An 18,381-nucleotide genomic window follows, 5' to 3' on the forward strand; every position below is an offset into this window, starting at 1 on the left:
CGCCAGTGGCTCACGCCTCCTGCATACGGGATGAGGTGAGCAGCGCCGCCGCTGAGAGGGGGCGCGCGCGGGTGTGAGCGTGTGTCCGTGTGCGAGTGTGTGTGCGCCGGGCGGGCGGGCACTGCAGCTTCTTCCTCCGTGGAGCGGAGAGCGAGAGAGAGCTAGAGCGAGCGAGAGAGCGGCGAAGGCGGGCAGAGGGGCGCGGGCGAGGCGGAGCAGCCATCCCCGGGCCCGGCGCCGCGCCGCCACCATGCTAAACAACCTGACGGACTGCGAGGACGGCGATGGGGGAGCCAACCCCGGTAAGCAGCGGCCCGGGGGTGGCGAGGGAGGGGGCGGCGAGGCGAGGAGGCAGCTCTAGGGTTAGAGGCAGAGCGGGGGCCGTCTCCTTCAGAGAAGAGGCTGAGACTGACCGGGGCGGTGGGCGCCCAAGGCGGCCTGGAGCCCCGCTCCATTGGAATGCGCCAGGCGCTGTCCGAGGTGCTGGAATGCGCCGCGCCCCGAGCAGGGCTGGGGGCCCCCGAGGTGTTGCTGTTGCCCACAGCCCGGGGGCAGACGTGGGTTAGCTAAGCGGGGGAGGCTGTGGGAAGAGGATGGAAGAGCTAGAATGGGCTGACGTGGACCTCGACAGGCGGGTGGAGGGTTCCTTCCCCAAGAAGGGACCCCGGCGTCCTGGCGCAGAGCGTTGACCGGCGGCGCGGGGAGGGGGTGGGGGGTGCAGTCTGCTGCAGTCCCTCGCTCTGAGACTTCCAGCTGAAAGGTGGGGGGAAGGTGCCCATGGGGGGGTTGAAGCCATATGACAGCCCCCGTCCGGGCTGCGGTGTCTCCTTAAGGGGACACTTGGTGCAATCCTGGCCCCCTCCCCCAAAGCTGCCCGAGGTCCGACCTCAGACTGAAGCGTGCCTTCTCCGGAGATTTTCGGCTCTACTTTGCGGAATCTCCCTCTCCCTCTCGCGTACCCATGGGTTCCTATTCAGGACGGGAAGCAAGATCACCCCTTCTTCCCTCATTCCCCTTCCTTTCGGCACCCTGGGATGACAGTGAGGTTTCCAGGGCGGGGGAAGGGGGAGCCTTTCTAGTCAGCTCTGCTAGCTTCCCCAGTGAGGCCTCAGGAATGGGGTCCCAGCAGCTGAATCCCCGGCGCCGCGGCGCGGACACTGCGGACGCGCTGCGGTGGGTGCGGAGACTCGCTAGGAGTCCAGGGGCTTGAAGCAAGTCCTTTTGCTGCTCTTGCTTTCCGCCGCCCTCCTCCACGGTTTCCCTGCTTCGAGGTCTTTGGGGCCAGCCACCCCCTTGGGCTCCCAGGCCCCCCGCCGCCCCCCAGCGGTCTCAGCCATCCATCACGGCTGTCAGCCGCCCCCACCCCCCACCCTCCAGCGGCGCTGCGTCCCTTGCGCACTAGCGCGCCTCCCGCTCCGGCTGTCTGCGCTCCGAGTCTTCAAACGCTCCCCTGGGCATTGCTTGACCCTCTGAGCTGAAACTCTTGCAGACCTCCCCGGGGGATGGCCAAAGAGACCCAAGGACTGAAAGAGTGGGATCTTCCAGGGACTGGGAGCCTAGACTTGAAGTGTTCCGGATCTTGGATCCAAGTCAGAGCCAAGTGGCCGCTTGGGAAAGCTGTGGACACCAGGTTCCCCAATTCTTTGTCTAAGACCCCCTTTTCCTCCCGGAAGTAGAGTGGTATACAGAGGTTGGAGCCACTGGCTGGCCAGCTAGCTTATCCATCTCTCCGGTGACCTGGGGGTTGCCTCATCCAACAGCAGCCCCCCTCCCCAACAGGGAGGCTTAGGCTATGGGGGAAGACGGTTTGGCAAAGTCGAGTCTGCGGCAGATCCAGGCACCCCGATGCGGTGCCCAGGGGACGAGTTGTGTGTGTGTGTGTGGGGGGTCATTGCCATCTGGGATCCCCTTCAGATGCCTTCAGTCTGAGGACAGGGGCTCAGCCGGAAAGATAATCTCTGCCCCCCCCCCCCCCCGCACAGAGTATTGTCCAATCCCCCAGCCCCTGCTTTCTCTACCCCTAGGTTTTTGCATTTCTGGGTCTTGGGGTTTCCATGGGGTCTCAGGAGGGCTAGAAAAGAGGCATTTATGTGTGTGGAACAGGAGTGGAACAGGAACTCCCTTTGGTTCTACCCACTCCCCATTAGTTTCTAGACTCAGTGTAGACGGTCTGTCTGCAGACCTTCTCTCTCTGTGTAGGGTCCAGGACCTGGAACTAGAGTGGCCAGGACCTGCGTTGGATGTTTGGGTTCCCAGAGAGAGGCAGACTCCCAGCGATGCGCCAAGATGTTCGTAGGGGACCTAAGCACCTGCTGGGCTTGAGGGAAGAGGGTCTATCAGACCAAGAGCCTCTGCCATCTCTGATCTTAGGTTCTTGGGGATGTAGGTGAAGACCTGGGTACTGACCCCAGGGAGGTGGTACTATCCCGAGGAGTAAGAGGGCTCCTCTGGACTAAAGAAGACCCCTATCCCCTTGGGGTCTGACGCCCTCCCCCACTGGCTTGGGGATTCCCCCAGGCCTGGTCCGAGGCCCCTGGGGGAGGATCCTTAGCCCGCGCCGCTCGCCTGTTTCCTCCCCTGGAGCTCTGGCCGCCGCAGCTTAATTGAAAGCCGATTCGGGCTGAGAGCTCCCAGGGGGCGGGGGCCGGGGCGGGGGCCAGGCGGAGAGGGCTCAGCCTCAGTCTGGCCCTGCCTCTCGCGCGCGCGCCACTCGCCGCTACCCATGAGCCTGCGTCCTGGCTCTGAGGATTCAGGGCGAGTTCCCCTGGCTCCTTTGAGAACTCCTGAAGCTCGCCCCTCTCCCCGCAACCAGTGCGCTCGCCGTTCCAAGGAGGGGATGAAATCAGCCCGCGGCAGACGCGGCGGGCGGCCTGGTGTCCCGTCCAGATGGCGGGTGGAAGGGCGGGACCCAGGACTAGCCTATCGAGCCGTCCTCTTCCCGGCCCTCCGCTCCTAGCTGGGATCCGGCCCCGAGCCTGGCTCCGCGCTGCGCGTCGCGTTACATAAGCGGCTGCGGGCGCGTGGCCGCCTCGGCTCGGCGCTGCGCTCTCTGCCCGCGCGGTCGCCATGGAGACCGGCGCGGGGCTGCCTAGTAGCCGGATCTCCGGCCAGGACGCCCGCCTTGCGGCCCAGCACGGCCCGGGACCCCTTGAGGGAGGAGGGACTTGGGAGGGGGCGTGAAAGGCAGAGAGGAGGGGCTCTCGTGTCCGGCTGTTCTGGCCCCTGTTCTGGCCCCTGAGCGACGCCGCCGGGAGAGAGACCCAGACCCACAGGGGACTTAAATCTTGGGGCTTGGGGAGGGGCATCGGATGGGGACCCCGGTCTGGGTGGAGCACCAGATACATGAATAATAATCGTACTCATAATAGCCCCAATAGTTCCGTTTATGTGCCAGGCACACCCAATACGCATTATTTCCCCTAATCCTCAGGACAGCCCAGTGAGTTAAGTACAATTATTATCCCTTTGCAAAAGAGGAAACTGAGGCTTAGAGAGTTTAAGCGACTTGCCCAATATATTGACACAGCCTAGAAAACTGGGACTGGAGCCTAAATCTTGACCCCAACGCTTTTCCTTAACCACCAAGAAATTTGCTCTCATTCGCCTCAAACCCTCTTGTACCCTCCATAGTGTGGTTAGAATCTGAAACATCTTGTCAGCATTTTAAAAGGAGGAGGAACCCACTTCTCTTTTTTCATTTCTCATGTTCTCTGGCCCCTGACAGCTCTTCTGAGACCCTGGGGGTTTGGAAGGGAGCCTGGGGGAATTTACCTCCGGAGACTCCCCCTGCCCCCAGCATTTATTATGTGCTAGGTTCTCACTGTGGAAAAGGTCTGTCATTTCCAGAAACTCATATGTAAGAAGGAAGAGGTGATGGTCTCCACCCCCCCCCCCCCGTTTGGGAATCAGGAGTCCCTGCCTGATGGATGAGGTGGAGGTGGGGGCAGGAGAAGTTGTCCCTTGATTCGGTGAGGCATCTCTTTCTTCCCTCTTCCACGACTTTGAGTCAGGCTGAGATTGGATTTGTAACAGGTTGTGCTCTAGGGATGGACCCCTGCTGGGTGACTAAGGAAGGTTTCCAGGAGGTAGGAAGAAGAATGGGGAAGGATTTGGGAAGATGGAGGTGGAGAGAGACATGACAGGAGATGAGAGGACCGGAAATTCAGAATACATAGGGCCTCAACGTCATTCGGGATTTATTTATTGGAGAGTCTCCCCAGGGTCTAGAGAGATGTCTGCTACTGGGATTCAGCCCTAGAAGTGAGAAAGGATGCTGGCTGAAGCCAAGGTTAGGTGCCTGTGGGGGTCTCCTACATCTCTTTGAAAGGACCTCTCCTAGGTGTCCAAGAGCTTTTCTCCTTGGGTGATCTCAGCCAGATACATGGTTTCACACACTTCCTCCACATATTCTCATGGGTTACCATCATCTTTTCTCGGCCCAGCTTCTTTCCTGGGTGCCAGACTCTGTATATCCAAGTGGCTTCTGGACTTACTTGCTTGAGTGTCCTATTCTGCCCGACCGTCGATTGAATTCAGCATCTTCCCCACCCTCCGTCTCTTCTCTGCCCCTGTTAACTAAATAGCGCCGTCACCCACCCATTAACCTACGCTAGAAGCCCAGGCATTTTCCTGATTCCCCCTTCCCACCTCCCCAAACATCTGGCATAGAAATATGCGCCAGTAATTCTCGAGTCTGCCCTTTGTCCTGCATTGCACTGGTCTGGGTCATCATCAGCCCTTGCCTGGATTGCTGAAAGTCTCAAACCAGCATCTGTGTTTCTTCATCTAAAGGCTAGAGTGGTTGCTCTAAAACACAGCTCCCTTCATGGTACTTTTTTTGCCTGAAACTCTTCAATGATTTCTCCTTGTCCTCTGGATGAAGGCCCAAATCTTTAACATGGTCTGCTAATCATTTAAGGTCCCAGGCCACACTTTTGGAGGCTCAGCTCTTCATAGGTCAGTCTCCACGTTTCAGCCCCTCTCTCCATGCCCCTTCGTCAGACTCAAGCCAGACCAAACTTCTTTCAGCATCTCTGACCCACTCTGTTCACTCTCCCCTCTCAGCCAGCGAACATGCTGTTCTCTGTGCTGGAACAACCTCCCTCCTCCCTCCCGGTCTAGCTCTTACTCATCCTTCAGTTCTCAGCCTCCTCGTCACTTCCTCTGGGAAGCCTTCCGTGACCTCCCAGGATGGGCTGAATGCCTCTCCTGTATTCCCACAGTCCCTTGTTCATCTTCTATGACAGAATTTACCACTCTGGGTTGGAAATTCCCACATCCTAGTTTATCTCTCCTGCCTGTGGGTTCCGTGTGGCAGGGACAGTGTCTTGGTCTGTGTTTATTCCCCCCTCCCTCCCCACGCTCGTATTGGCACATGGGAGAGAGCCGGTGAGTATGTGTTGACGGAAAATACATGAGGAGCACAGAAGATGCCAAATGGGTCACTTCTCCAAGAGGTGGAGTTTCCTTTGGGCCTCGGGCTGTAGTGTTCTCTATCTTTGCCTCTGGGAAAGAGCATGCTTCCATCCCAGAACACCAGCAAGGTCCCAGGTATGGTCAAGGAGGGGAACCAGGAGAAGCGAGGGTGTCCTGGTGAATGGAGAAGGACCCCCAAGAGCAAGGAAGCACTCACATGTTCATTAAAAACTGGGCTCTTTGTACGTGCTGTCCGCTGAAACAGCTCGGCGGGATACCATTAGCTCCGTTAAACGGAGGTTCAGAGAGTTCAAGTGGCCCCGCAGCTGGATGCGCGGGCAGAGGGATGACAACCAGCTGACGCCAGACCCCGGGCTCCTCTGCCTTCGCAGGTGATGGCAACCCCAAGGAGAGCAGCCCCTTCATCAACAGCACTGACACAGAGAAGGGAAGGGAGTACGATGGCAAGAACATGGCCCTGTTTGAGGTGGGTTGCTGGGGCGCGCCCCCTCCCCATTTCATTTCCCCGTTCATCGGCCATCCCTCCCTCCCTCAGGAGGTGTCCTCCTCTCCATGCCCACCTCAGGCCCACCCCATTCTCCTTCCCGTCACCCCTGCTGCTCCCTCTCCTCATCCTGCCATGTCTTTCCCTGTTTTCCATGCTCGTTCGTTCCTCCTCTTCCCCCGTGTCATCCCAGCCCCCCGTGGTTCGAGATCCTTGACCCCACCTCTCCCGGCCTCCTGCCATGTAGCCCGCCTGTCCCTTCCCTAGGACCTTGTGTCTTACCACTGCCCCCCCTCCCTCCGCAGGAGGAGATGGACACCAGCCCCATGGTGTCCTCCCTGCTCAGTGGCCTGGCCAACTACACCAACCTGCCCCAGGGAAGTAGGGAGCATGAAGAAGCAGAAAATAATGAGGGTGGAAAAAAGAAGCCAGTGCAGGTGAGGGCCTTGGGGAAAAAAGGATGAGGGAGGAAGGAGGGGTGGGGGGGGGAGAGAGGATGGGGAGACAGAAGAGTGTCCATTGAAGGGGTGGGTGATGGAGGCAGAGAGCTGGGAGTTAGGGGGCAGAGGGTGAGGAGGGGTTGGGGGATGAGGGGTAGAGATAAAAGAAGGAGGGGAGAGGGGGAGGGGTGGAGCATCAGAGGGCAGAGGAATGAAGGGATGGGGGTGGAGAAAGGCAGAGAGATGGAGAAAGGGGAGAAGGAGTGGGTCTGGGGTGTTGGAGGTGATTAGCAGCTGCCGGAACTGACACTGGCCTCCTCGGCAGGCCCCACGCATGGGCACCTTCATGGGCGTGTACCTGCCGTGCCTGCAAAACATCTTTGGCGTCATCCTCTTCCTGCGACTCACGTGGGTGGTGGGCATCGCGGGCATCATGGAGGCCTTCTGCATGGTCTTCATCTGCTGCTCTTGTGTGAGTGACGCCTTCCCCTCCCCGCTCCGGACCGCTGGGCCAGAGCAGGAACCTGGGGTGGGGGGTGGGGGAGGCGGGGAAGCATGAGACCTGAGCTTTTTATAGGAACCACTGCGTATGAGCTTTGAGAGTAAATTAGGTCTGACTGGTCCTTCCTGCATCTCACAGGCTGCTCCCCGATGGCCACTAACCAGGTTTCACCTGGATCTGTGTTTGGGTGTGTGTGTGTGAGTGAGTGTGTGTATAATTACACAAGTAATGCAGACTCATTGATGAAAAAGATAGGCGTAGTGAAGGAAATCAAATCCTTCTAACCTGAAGCCTTGAAAACCGCAGTCGTTAACATTGTGGTCGGCCCCGGGCTCACAAAAAATGGCAGCGTGGGTCACAGACAGCTTTGTAACAGGATCCTTTCCATCCTCCCTAAAATATCAAATATTCACCAAACACCTCCTTCTCGCCATGTTTCCATTTCCTCGCACGCGACCCGAGAGCCACCTCTGCGTGTGTGGTAGCCAGGACTGATGCTAGTACCCCTATTTTATTTCTTTTTCACTTTTATTTTGACGGAGTTTCAGACATGGAGAAAATTTGCGAGAATAGAACAGACATTAACCCATTATCGTTTTTATTCCCTTCTCTAAGTATCGTTTTCCCCTTGAATTTGAGAGCAAGTTGCAGACATGATGCCTCTTTATCCCAAATCCTTCAGTGTGTGTTTACTAAAAACGAGGACATCCCCTTACATAACCACAGTGCGATGATCAAACCCAGGCAACTAACATTGAGACATTAATGATGTCTTAATAGTGACCCCTTAATCATGGTTGAGCGGCAGGCCTCATTCAGATTTTGCCAATTGTCCCAATCATGTTCTCTGTAACTGGAGGAAACTCAAGATCATGTTTGTATTCATTTATGAGCTCGTTTTAGCCTCCATTAATCTGGAGCAGCGCTTCCTTCTTTGTTTTTCATGGCATTTCCACTCTGGAAGAGCATGGATCAGTTAGTCTGTAGAACGTCCCTCGGTCTGGGTTTGTCCCACATCTGCTGAGGATCAGATTCAGCGTGTGCCTTTAGGTAGGAAGACAGCACGCCTATTTTATCGATAAAGACACTGAGGCTTAGAGAAGTGAAGGGACTTGTCCCAGGTCAGACAGCTGGTCAGAGGCCAAACTGGGATTTCCAGAGCTCTCTGATGAACACACGTAGCTTGTGATGCTTCCGTGTGCGTGGTGAATAAGAGGTTTTCTTGACAAGAAGGACTTGGCAGGAGTAGAAGTTGGAACACGACCAGGGAGAAGCTCAGCAAGGACTTGTGGGTTTGGCAGGTGTTTATGGGGTATAAGGTTTGGCCTTTACCCAGGGCATCGCGGCCCCTGCCCCAGCTGCCACTCTGATGATCTCTCTCCCGACAGACAATGCTCACGGCCATCTCCATGAGTGCTATTGCAACCAATGGAGTTGTACCTGGTATGTGATGGGGTTTTTTGGAGGGGGAAGGGGTCTGGATGTTTGGGAGGGCGGCCTGGATGGGTGGAAGGAGAGACAGGGCTATGGGGTTTATGGGCCTTCAGGACCAAGAGAGACAATACTGCTAACCTGGGGGCTGGGCTGTGATTCTGGTGGGGTACAGGGGAGCGGTGGTATTAAGGGGAAGGTAGGGAAGCTGTTTATGGAGTTGAACAGGGCAATGCCATATTTCCCTTTGCCTGAGACCCTCCTCTCTGTCATCCTATTTTTCTGAGCCATGACCTCCTTAGAGGGGTAATTAGCTACATGGTAATTAGTGCAGCAAAATCCACTCAGAGTGGCTGGCTTAGTCTCCCACCAGTCCTAGGGCTGCAGCCTGTAAGGCGTGAGGCCCAGAACAACTCCTTTCTCACCTCTGTCCCTGAGCTCTCTCACCCCTAACGGCAGCCCAGCTTCCCTCGAACGACTCGCTGACACCAGGTTCTTTCTGCAGCTGGCGGCTCCTACTACATGATTTCCAGGTCTCTGGGCCCAGAGTTTGGGGGCGCCGTGGGCCTCTGCTTCTACCTGGGCACTACCTTCGCTGGGGCCATGTACATCCTGGGCACCATTGAAATCCTGCTGGTGAGAGGGGTCGAGGAGAGGGTGTGGGGTTCCAGGCTGTCAGTCAGTTTACTAATGCTCCCTGGACACCCCCTAGGGAGAGGTCCAAGCCCCTCAATGAGGCCAAAAGGAAATCAGATGTGGTTCTGTCTTTTTTTTTTTTAAAAGATTTTATTTATTTATTTGACCCAGAGAGAGAGAGATCACGAGTAGGCAGAGAGGCAGGCAGAGAGGGAGGGAGAAGCAGGCTCCCCACCGAGCAGAGAGCCTGATGCAGGGCTCGATCCTAGGACCCTGAGACCATGACTTGAGCCAAAGGCAGAAGCTTAACCCACTGAGCCGCCCAGGTGCCCCTGTGCTTCTGTCTTTCAAGAATTCACAGTCTAGTTGGGGAGACAAGATACAGTAATTACGTAACCGAACAGCTGCTGTTCATCGGGCACCCACTGTGCTCTCAGCAGAGTTCCAATCGCTTTACAGTCATTTTCTTGAATCCTCATGAGGATTCAGTATTATTATGCCCATTTTACAAATGAGAAGCTCAGAGAGGTGACGACTTGCTCAAGGTCACTCAGCTACTAAGTAGTAGAGGTGGATCAATAAGAGTAAAATCGTGGTAGAAATAATAATAATAAAAAAAAACTGATGTCACACAATAGCTGCGTCTCGGTTGCCTGTCACGTGCCTGGGACTGCGCTGGCTTCCCAGTGCGTGTTCACTGTCCAGGGCTGGTGACCAGTAGGCTGCAAAAGAGAAGAAGGATGTGAGGGAGCCGAGTAAAGAGACCTGTTAGGAGTATCGATTGATGAGAAGAAGTCAGGTTGCTGGTCAGTATTTGAAGGGGAGGCTGCCGATGTGGGTCTTGGCTCTTCGGGCCCCCTCTGTGAAGAGGTGGGAGCTAAGGAGGGTTGCCTGGCACACAGAAAGTGGGGCTGACATTTTCCAAGCCCCTACCATATCCAGGCTCCTTGGCCTGCAATTTTTCATTTTAGTTTGTCCTAACAACAGTTCCATGAGTTAGATAATGCCCCCATTTTACAGAGGAGGAAAGCAGAGTTTAGGAATTTTAAGGAACATGTGGAAGGGATATGGAGCTGTGCCTTTCTGACCCCAAAGCCAGTGCTTTTCCACTTTATCGCACTGTCTTAGAGAACGGAAACTAAAAGATGCAGCGTCTGGTTTGGGGGCAGAATGGAGGAGTCTGGGGCCAGGGAGGATGGATGGTGAATAAAAGACCCAAAAAGCCACATTCTGAGAGGATAATAATAGACCTCCATGACTTAAAAAATTAAATAATTTAAAAATTATTATAAAAACAGTTCAGCCCATTGGGTAAAACTGCCAATATATCAGAGAACATAAAAAGGGAAATAATAATTGCCCGAACAAAATCATCATTAACATTTTGGTGTATTTCCTTCTATTTTTTTTGGTTTGTTTTACAACATGATATTGTATTTTGTCTTTGTAAAATAGATCTGTATGGGTTTCCCTAAATAATTAGAAGCTCCCTTTGTAAATATCATTTATAAATGAAAATAACTTTTCTAAGAATAGCAACATATTAATATTTGGTATGGGAATTTTAGAAGATGCACATGTGCAGAAAGAATACAGATGATCACATCTCCTCCTATCAGTGGATGTCATTTCCAGTCTTATGCTACTGTAAATATGCCGTGATAAGCATTTTTTTTTTTCCCCCAAAGTGTCTTTCTGCACTTTGGGTTATATCCTTGGGGGTGATTCTTGCTGTGTCACTCACCTGACCTCCTTGGCCCTCTTCTGCAGGCTTACCTCTTCCCAGCTATGGCCATTTTTAAGGCAGAAGATGCCAGCGGGGAGGCAGCAGCCATGCTGAATAATATGCGTGTGTATGGCACCTGTGTGCTCACTTGCATGGCCACTGTGGTCTTTGTGGGCGTCAAGTATGTCAACAAATTTGCCCTTGTCTTCCTGGGTTGTGTCATCCTCTCCATCCTGGCCATCTATGCTGGGGTCATCAAATCTGCCTTCGACCCGCCCAACTTCCCGTAAGTGCTTTTGCTCTGAGCCTAAGGCATTGTCTTCCTCCTCCCTGGCTCGGTTTCTGGGTCTGCAGTGCCAGCCCCTGCCCACCTCCCTCTCCTCATCTCTCAGAATCTGAGTGATTGTGGATTCAGAGCAACCTCCCTTTGGAGCGAAAAGCTCTCCTGGTTTGGGGGGAATCTCTGCAGGGTGGGGTAATATGTTCTTCAGGTGGGCAGAGTTTCCCCTGTGAGGGTCAACTACTTGCGGGTGGGGGGGGCTTAGGAAGAACCATGTGGGACGATTTCTTTTTTTTTTAATTTAAAAATTTTTTTTTAATTTTTTACAAACATATATTTTTATCCCCAGGGGTACAGGTCTGTGAATCGCCAGGTTTACACACTTCACAGCACTCACCAAAGCACATACCCTCCCCAATGTCCATAACCCCACCTCCCTTCTCCCACCCCCCCCCCCCCACAAGTGGACGATTTCTGAAGGGATGACTCTCTATGTTAAGGGAGCATGTCCTGGATGGGGACAAATTCCTGGAATAGGACAACTTATTAGTGTTAGACACCTTTTCTATCATGGGCAAGGTCACAGAAGAGAGGGTCTAGGGGCTCAGATGTCTGTGGGCTGTGCCTCTTTCTTAAGGACAGATTCCCTTTCATGTCACTGCCAGGATGACGCACGGAGGCTGTTGTCCATGGTGCTGAAACACAGCGTTGCACTAAAACGGTGCTTCTTGGCGGTGGCTGCATATTAAAATCGTTTGGGGGAGCTTTGAAAAAACACTGATTCTGGGCTTCATCCCAACTAAATCAGAATCTCTGGATATGGGGCCCTGGGATCTGTGTTTTTTAGAGCTCCCCCAGTGGTTCTATTGTGAAGTCAAGACAAGGTTATGTCCTTCCCCCATCTTCCTCCCTTGTTTCTCTCCCTAGGATCTGCCTCCTGGGGAACCGCACACTGTCTCGCCATGGCTTTGATGTCTGTGCCAAGCTGGCTTGGGAAGGAAATGAGACGGTGACCACAAGGCTCTGGGGCCTTTTCTGTTCCTCCCGTTTCCTCAACGCCACCTGTGATGAGTACTTCACCCGAAACAATGTCACGGAGATCCAGGGCATCCCTGGCGCCGCCAGTGGCCTCATCAAAGGTCTGGGGGAGGGAAGAGGGCTGGTGTCCAGGAAACACTACAGGGATTGTGGGTTAAACGGTCAGGATTAAGGAACTTTCCTTGGGATTCACTTAAATTCAATGAGTTTTAATTGAGCACCTACTCTGGTCCATGTTCTGTCCTTTGTATCATGGAAGAATATCAGGGAGCCTTCAAATATCTTACCACCTAGTAGCAAAGAAAGTCATCAGTTTAACAACTATTCACTAAGCATTTTCTTAGTTTCTAGGACTGTGCTAAGCACCAGGAATACAGCGTAAATAAGTCACAGTCCTTGGCTTCAAGGAGTCCAATAGCTGACACAGATGTATTTGCAAATAAATGGCAATTTGAGTAGATGTGCATTCAATGAACAAAGACCTCACAGCAGAGGGAGCAGTCATGTGTACAAGGTGGCAAGACAAGCCTTCCTAGACTCATCTTAGAAGAGTTTTGAGGGAAAAATAAGAGATTTTGAGTTATACTAGGGGAATAAAGGAATTAAGGGAGAAGAACAGCTTGCCTGAGAGCATGCAGACAGAGAAGAGCATATTGTGTCCTTCCAACCACAAATAATTTGGTATGACTGGGGCATAAAGTGCAAAGGAAGGAGGGGCAAGAAATGATGTTGAAGAGGCTGGCATAAGCCAAATTGTGGCAGGCCTTGGAAGCCATGTTGAAGTGTTTGAACCATGTCCTAAGGACAATGAGGAGCCACCAAAGGGGTTCAGATAAGAGAAGAACTTGGTCAGCTCATCATTTCTAAAGGTTCACTCTAGCTGTTAATATGGATAAGGTAAAAGGGAGAGAGAACAGTGGCAGGGAGTCCAGGAAGAGGGTGATGCTGAGTCCAGGAGAGAGATGATGGTTTTCTAATCTAGCGCGATGGAGTGATGTCAGTGGGCGTGGAGCAGCAGTTCTTCCCCATGACTGTTTTGTCCCCCAGAAGACATGTAGCAATGTCTAGGGACAATTTTGGCTATCACAACTCGATGCTTGTTACTGGCATCTAATGCATAAAAACCAGGATTTTGCTAAACATTCTACAGTGCTGTAGGACAGCTCTCCATGACATTTTGGTCCAAAATGTCAGTAGTGCAGAAGTGGGGGAACCCTGGAATAGAGAGAAGGGGCATATTTGAGAAATATTTAAAAGGAATAGTGGGCAGAAGTCGGAGATGGTTTTGAAGTGGAAATGGGCAGGGGAGCAGCTGAGGGCAACATAAAACTGTCTGAATTGATGGTGGTGGTGCCATTTGTTGAGACAAGAGGCACAAAAAAGGAGCTGGTTTGAGGTGGCTGGGTGCTGAGATCGGTTTGGGACACAATGAATCAGCCTGAGAGAGCTCTTTATATGATTTTTTACCCCACTAGACAGGACTATTTGAGGGCAAGGACTAGATCTGATTCACGTGCAAAGCCTCTGGACATGGCCTGGCCCAAAGCAGGAGCTTAGGAAATGTTGGTGGAAATAAAATAGAGCCAAGACCCCAGGGAAGTGAGAAGTGGTTGACACTGACCCTTCCTTTTTGCCCACCCCACCTCCTGGCCCTAGAGCTCTAACACCCTGACTTCTGGTCTTCCTCCTGAGCATCCTCTCTCCCCCCACAGAGAACCTCTGGAGCTCCTACCTGACTAAAGGGGTGATTGTGGAGAGACGTGGGATGCCTTCGGTGGGCCTGGCGGAGGGCACCCCTGTTGACATGGACCATCCTTATGTCTTCAGCGATATGACCTCCTACTTCACCCTGCTGGTTGGCATCTACTTCCCCTCAGTCACAGGTGAAGGGGAGCTCAGAAGACTCCTGGGACTGATGGATGGGGAGAGTCAATAATGATGTGAGAAATTTCTTAGTCCTACAATCTCATCACATGGGCAGGAGCCAACAATCCAGTTCCCATTGCACAGATGAGGGAATTAAGGCCAGGAGAAGCCAAAGAATATGGCCAAGGTCTCAACACCAGTTGGTATGCCAGGACTAGATCCCAGGCTACCTGACTCCGGGGTTGGTGTCCTTTCTTCTTATTCTGTTTGGTCTCCTGTGGACCCTGTCCTAGCTGTTCCTCTGTTCACAGGGATCATGGCTGGTTCTAACCGCTCTGGGGACCTACGGGATGCCCAGAAGTCAATTCCCACTGGCACTATCCTGGCCATTGCCACCACCTCTGCTGTCTGTATCCTGCACTGCTGGGCTGGGAGCACCCTGGGCGGGGAGGCCTGGGGGGAAGGCAGCTTCAGCTGCTGCCTCACCCAGCTAGCTTGGGAAGAGAAAGGGGAACGTCACCCTGGAGATTCTCCTTCATCCTCTACTACAGATATCAGCTCCGTTGTTCTGTTTGGGGCCTGCATTGAGGGGGTCGTCCTGCGGGACAAGTAAGTAAGGGAATCAGGGCTGATTCTGTCCTGGGTGGTGGGTATAGGGGACTAAATTCTGGGAAACAGACACAGCACGGAGTGCTGAGCCTGTGCAAGGGGAATTGTGGGAGGAAGGTCTCACAGGGTTGCTTACAAACTTACCTTATATTATATTTTATCTTGCTCAAGAAGCTTGGATGGTGTCTCTCTCTCTCTCAAGGATAATACTACTTCCCCCCCCTTTAAAATCTATGAACTCATTTAACATTTCCTAGATGTCTATGTGTTGGTTGTTATCCAGAGTTCTGTGGGGGGAATAAAGATAAATACATACTTTTTGTCCTGAGGGAGCTCTTTGGGGGCTGGTAACCATGCTCAACAACAGACTTGGAATGCAGGGTGGCAAGAGTGGGATAAAGTAAAGTAGAAGCGCTCTGGTTGTGCACAGGACACAGCAGCCCTGTCCCCAGGGGGGCTGGAGAGGAGGAGGTGATGCTGGAAGTGCCTTATGCATGCTTTCTCATTTATCCTCTATTTATTTATTCGGTTTTTTAAAAAAGGATTTTATTTATTTGAGAGAGAGAGAGAGAAGCGGTGAGAGAGGAAACACTAGCAGGGAGAGTGGGAGAGGGAGAAGCAGGCTCCCCCACCGAGCAGGGAGCCCAATGCAGGACTCGATCCCAGGACCCTGGGATCATGACCTGAGCTGAAGGCAGACACTTAACGACTGAGCCACCCAGGCATCCCCATATCCTCTTCACTTTAAATGTTGTGTAGAGATTACTTAGGTGACTAGGCGTGGGAAGGGCATTCTAGGTGGTGGAAATAGCATGAACAAAGGTAGAGAAGAGAAACAGCTCTGGTGTGTGTGTGTGTGTGTGTGTGTGTGTGCGCACATGCACGTGGGTGCCTGTAGCTATAAGCAATTCAGAGCTTCTGGAACATACACTTTTGAAGGGTGTGGGCATGCGCCACCAGCAGGGTGAAGTAGGAGGTCTTGTCACAGAAGTCAGTTTCCATGGTGCTGTCCTGGCTTCTGTAAGGGCTGGGGGAATGGGAACATGAGGCTGGAGCCAGTCCTGGAAGCCTGATTTTTGGTACCAGGACATTAGAGCTTTATTTTATAGAAAACTGCAGGCACCCTGACAGGTTTTAGCAAGGCAGTGACCTGGCCAAATGGACAATTTGCATATATTACACTTATTCACTTTTGAGGGCAACTTAATCAACACTTATTTCATTTAATCATAGACCTCCCACAGGATCGCAAGGGATTCAGCAAGTCATCCAGTAAAACCCTTCATTTGATTCTCGTAGTCCTTCAGCAATGGCCCATTTGAGCATAACCTCTGGTTCCACGCTCTAGTCACAGGGCTCTCTTTACCGACCTAGGAGACATCTTCCAACTGAAGATAGTGCCATTGTTAGAAATTGCTCATCTTTGATGTTCACACCACACGACCATGACCACCCAGTGAGGTTGGAACCCCATTTTTCAGATGGAGGCACAGGTTCTAACAAGCTAAGAGATTTGGCCACATTAACATAATATTACACAATTGACCATTTACTGTGATCACTCTTAGTATCTTGTTCCGGGCATGTTGCTGAGCATTTTAGCTGTGTTATCTCCTTTTATCTGGTCATCAATCACGTGAGATGGGTTTATCATCATTCTGTTTTACCACTGAGGGAGCTGAGGCAAGGAGAGGTTAAATGAGTTGTCCAGGGTCACATAGAAAGTGTCCGGGGTATCAGGAGCTTTGTCTGCTCCCCCCGCCTTGCTCCCTTAGAGCCTAGGCCTTCGGTGGGCACACAGCTGGTCCTGAGGCTGGTGTAGGAGACGTGCCCTTGAAATTGAGGAGGTATTGCTCACCCAGAATCTCCTGTCCCTTCATTCCAGGTTTGGTGAAGCTGTGAATGGCAATCTGGTGGTGGGCACACTGGCCTGGCCGTCCCCCTGGGTCATTGTCATTGGATCCTTCTTCTCCACCTGTGGGGCTGGGCTGCAGAGCCTCACGGGGGCCCCACGCCTGCTGCAGGCCATCTCCCGGGATGGCATAGTGCCCTTCCTGCAGGTCAGTCAGGGGCGGAGTGTGGGAAGAACAGCCCATCCACTACACCAGCCAGCCAAGCCACTGTCCAGAGAGGCCACCCAGGGAGCCAAGGCCCCCTGGGGCCCTTCCATTCTACACTCCCACTACGAAGAATGGGTGCGCCTTATTTAGGATTTGGCCTATGGCAGTGTCATCTTTTTGGGGAGAGTTGTTTGCTCTTAGGGGAGGAACAAATGGCCCTCTTTTGGCTGAGTGACCAGGGAGGGAGGCAGCCAAAGGGCAAGAAGATGTAGCTCTCTCCATGGTGCTTAAAAAAAAAGATTCACAGAGCACATAGTCATGGCCACTTGCTGACCCTGTAGCTCTTCTCCATCTGTCCCACAGGTGCTTCTTTTCCCCTTAAGGGATGATTCGAACTTCATTGCACTGAGTTACCAATGCCAGAGTGGGAGAGACACAGCCAAAGCCTGACATCCCCTTGGGTACCCCTAAAGGGTGAGGAATACATGTCCTCTCCCTCCTTCCTCTGGTTAGGGGAGTCCTGCCTCTATTGCATTAGTCCCCAAGACTGGAAAAGAGACATGACAAATCTCTGAGATCTCAGACCTCTATGGTGGCTGCTCTGTCCCCAGGTCTTTGGCCACGGCAAAGCAAACGGAGAGCCAACATGGGCCTTGCTGCTGACTGCCTGCATCTGTGAGATTGGAATCCTCATCGCATCCCTTGATGAGGTCGCCCCCATCCTCTCTATGTGCGTGCTGGCCTCTTGCCCTCTCCATCAGCTCTGGGGGAGGGGGGACGTCTCTCTACCCGGATCCTCCAGTTGCGACCCTGGATAGCCCACCCAGTTGTTTAACGGTCTGTCTTTTGTTATACGGAGATTCATTCATTCCCACATGCACCACGGTGTGTTTTAAGGGGATTTGGCCTCCAAATCCCTCCCTCAGCACCAGAATGTGATCTGACCACCTCCCCAATTTCTTATCCTCTTTCCCACTTTCTTTCTTTATGCTTTGCTTTCTGTTTCTGCCTCCCTTTGCATCTCTGTCTCTCCTGGGGCTTTTCTGTGTTCTAGGTTCTTCCTGATGTGCTACATGTTTGTGAACCTGGCCTGTGCAGTGCAGACGCTGTTGAGGACGCCCAACTGGAGGCCACGCTTTCGATATTACCACTGGTGGGCGCCTTGTCCCCTTCCCTGGCTGCTGGAATCACCCTCTCGCCTCCACCCCAACCCTCGCCTCACCCTAGCCCATCCCCGAGGTCTAAGGATCCCAAACTTAAATAGGAAGCCCATTTCTCTGGCTTTTGTAGCCCAACTAGCATGAGAAAGATTCTGGAGAGGGTCTCCTTCTAATCACACATAGTAATATAACAGGACCATCTGGGGTCTCAGCTGTGGTTCCACCCCTGCCCATCCTGCTCAACATCTTACAGACTAGAAGAAGAGACATCACTTTCCTTGGCTGTGAAATGGGGGTGACAACCGCACTGACCTCATGGGGCCCTTGTGAGTGTTACGGGGCTTGGTGCACAGAAGATGCTTGCTACGTGGAGCCCGAGGCTCTTCTGATCCTTTCACTTTATGGCCCTTTGGCTTCACAGTTGGCCTGTGGGGCAGACAGGGCAGGAAGGACCCTACTTGCTCTACAGAAAGGAAACAGGCTCAAAGAGGGGAAGGGACTGGCCCCAAGTCACCCAGAAAGACTATGGCATACCAGGACTAGGACCTGGGCTGCCCAACCCCCATCTTAGTGCTCTTGCTCTGCCAGTCACCTCTTCCTGGGGGCACACTCTTACTGGGAGATCCTGCCTCCGACTCCCTCCAGGGAACTCTGCCTTGGAAGGCCTCCGGCAGGGTGGTCTGGCAGAGTCAAAGGCACTGGAGCAAGGTAGT

At 53.0% G+C, this 18,381-nt stretch overlaps 1 protein-coding gene across 2 annotated transcripts in view; it reads left to right on the top strand.

Moving 5' to 3' along the window:
* The window catches only part of SLC12A5 (solute carrier family 12 member 5), a 35,170-nt gene that overhangs the window by 7,488 nt on the left and 9,301 nt on the right, over positions 1-18,381 (top strand). Inside the window, exons 1-14 of one of the 2 annotated variants that reach the window (XM_082744733.1) lie at positions 64-302; positions 5,808-5,902; positions 6,226-6,357; positions 6,686-6,832; positions 8,251-8,305; positions 8,799-8,929; positions 10,700-10,941; positions 11,863-12,074; positions 13,686-13,856; positions 14,151-14,249; positions 14,391-14,448; positions 16,334-16,508; positions 17,120-17,238; positions 17,563-17,661. In XM_082744733.1, coding sequence (XP_082600859.1) covers positions 251-302; positions 5,808-5,902; positions 6,226-6,357; positions 6,686-6,832; positions 8,251-8,305; positions 8,799-8,929; positions 10,700-10,941; positions 11,863-12,074; positions 13,686-13,856; positions 14,151-14,249; positions 14,391-14,448; positions 16,334-16,508; positions 17,120-17,238; positions 17,563-17,661 — 1,787 coding nt within the window. In that variant the 5' untranslated portion in view covers positions 64-250. Of the gene's footprint in view, positions 1-63; positions 303-5,807; positions 5,903-6,225; positions 6,358-6,685; positions 6,833-8,250; positions 8,306-8,798; positions 8,930-10,699; positions 10,942-11,862; positions 12,075-13,685; positions 13,857-14,150; positions 14,250-14,390; positions 14,449-16,333; positions 16,509-17,119; positions 17,239-17,562; positions 17,662-18,381 lie in introns of those variants that run through there. The other variant, XM_082744732.1, reaches the window with a different exon arrangement.

Source organism: Mustela nivalis (genome assembly GCF_964662115.1).
Source record: "Mustela nivalis genome assembly, chromosome: 8".
Taxonomy (NCBI): Eukaryota; Metazoa; Chordata; class Mammalia; order Carnivora; family Mustelidae; genus Mustela; species Mustela nivalis.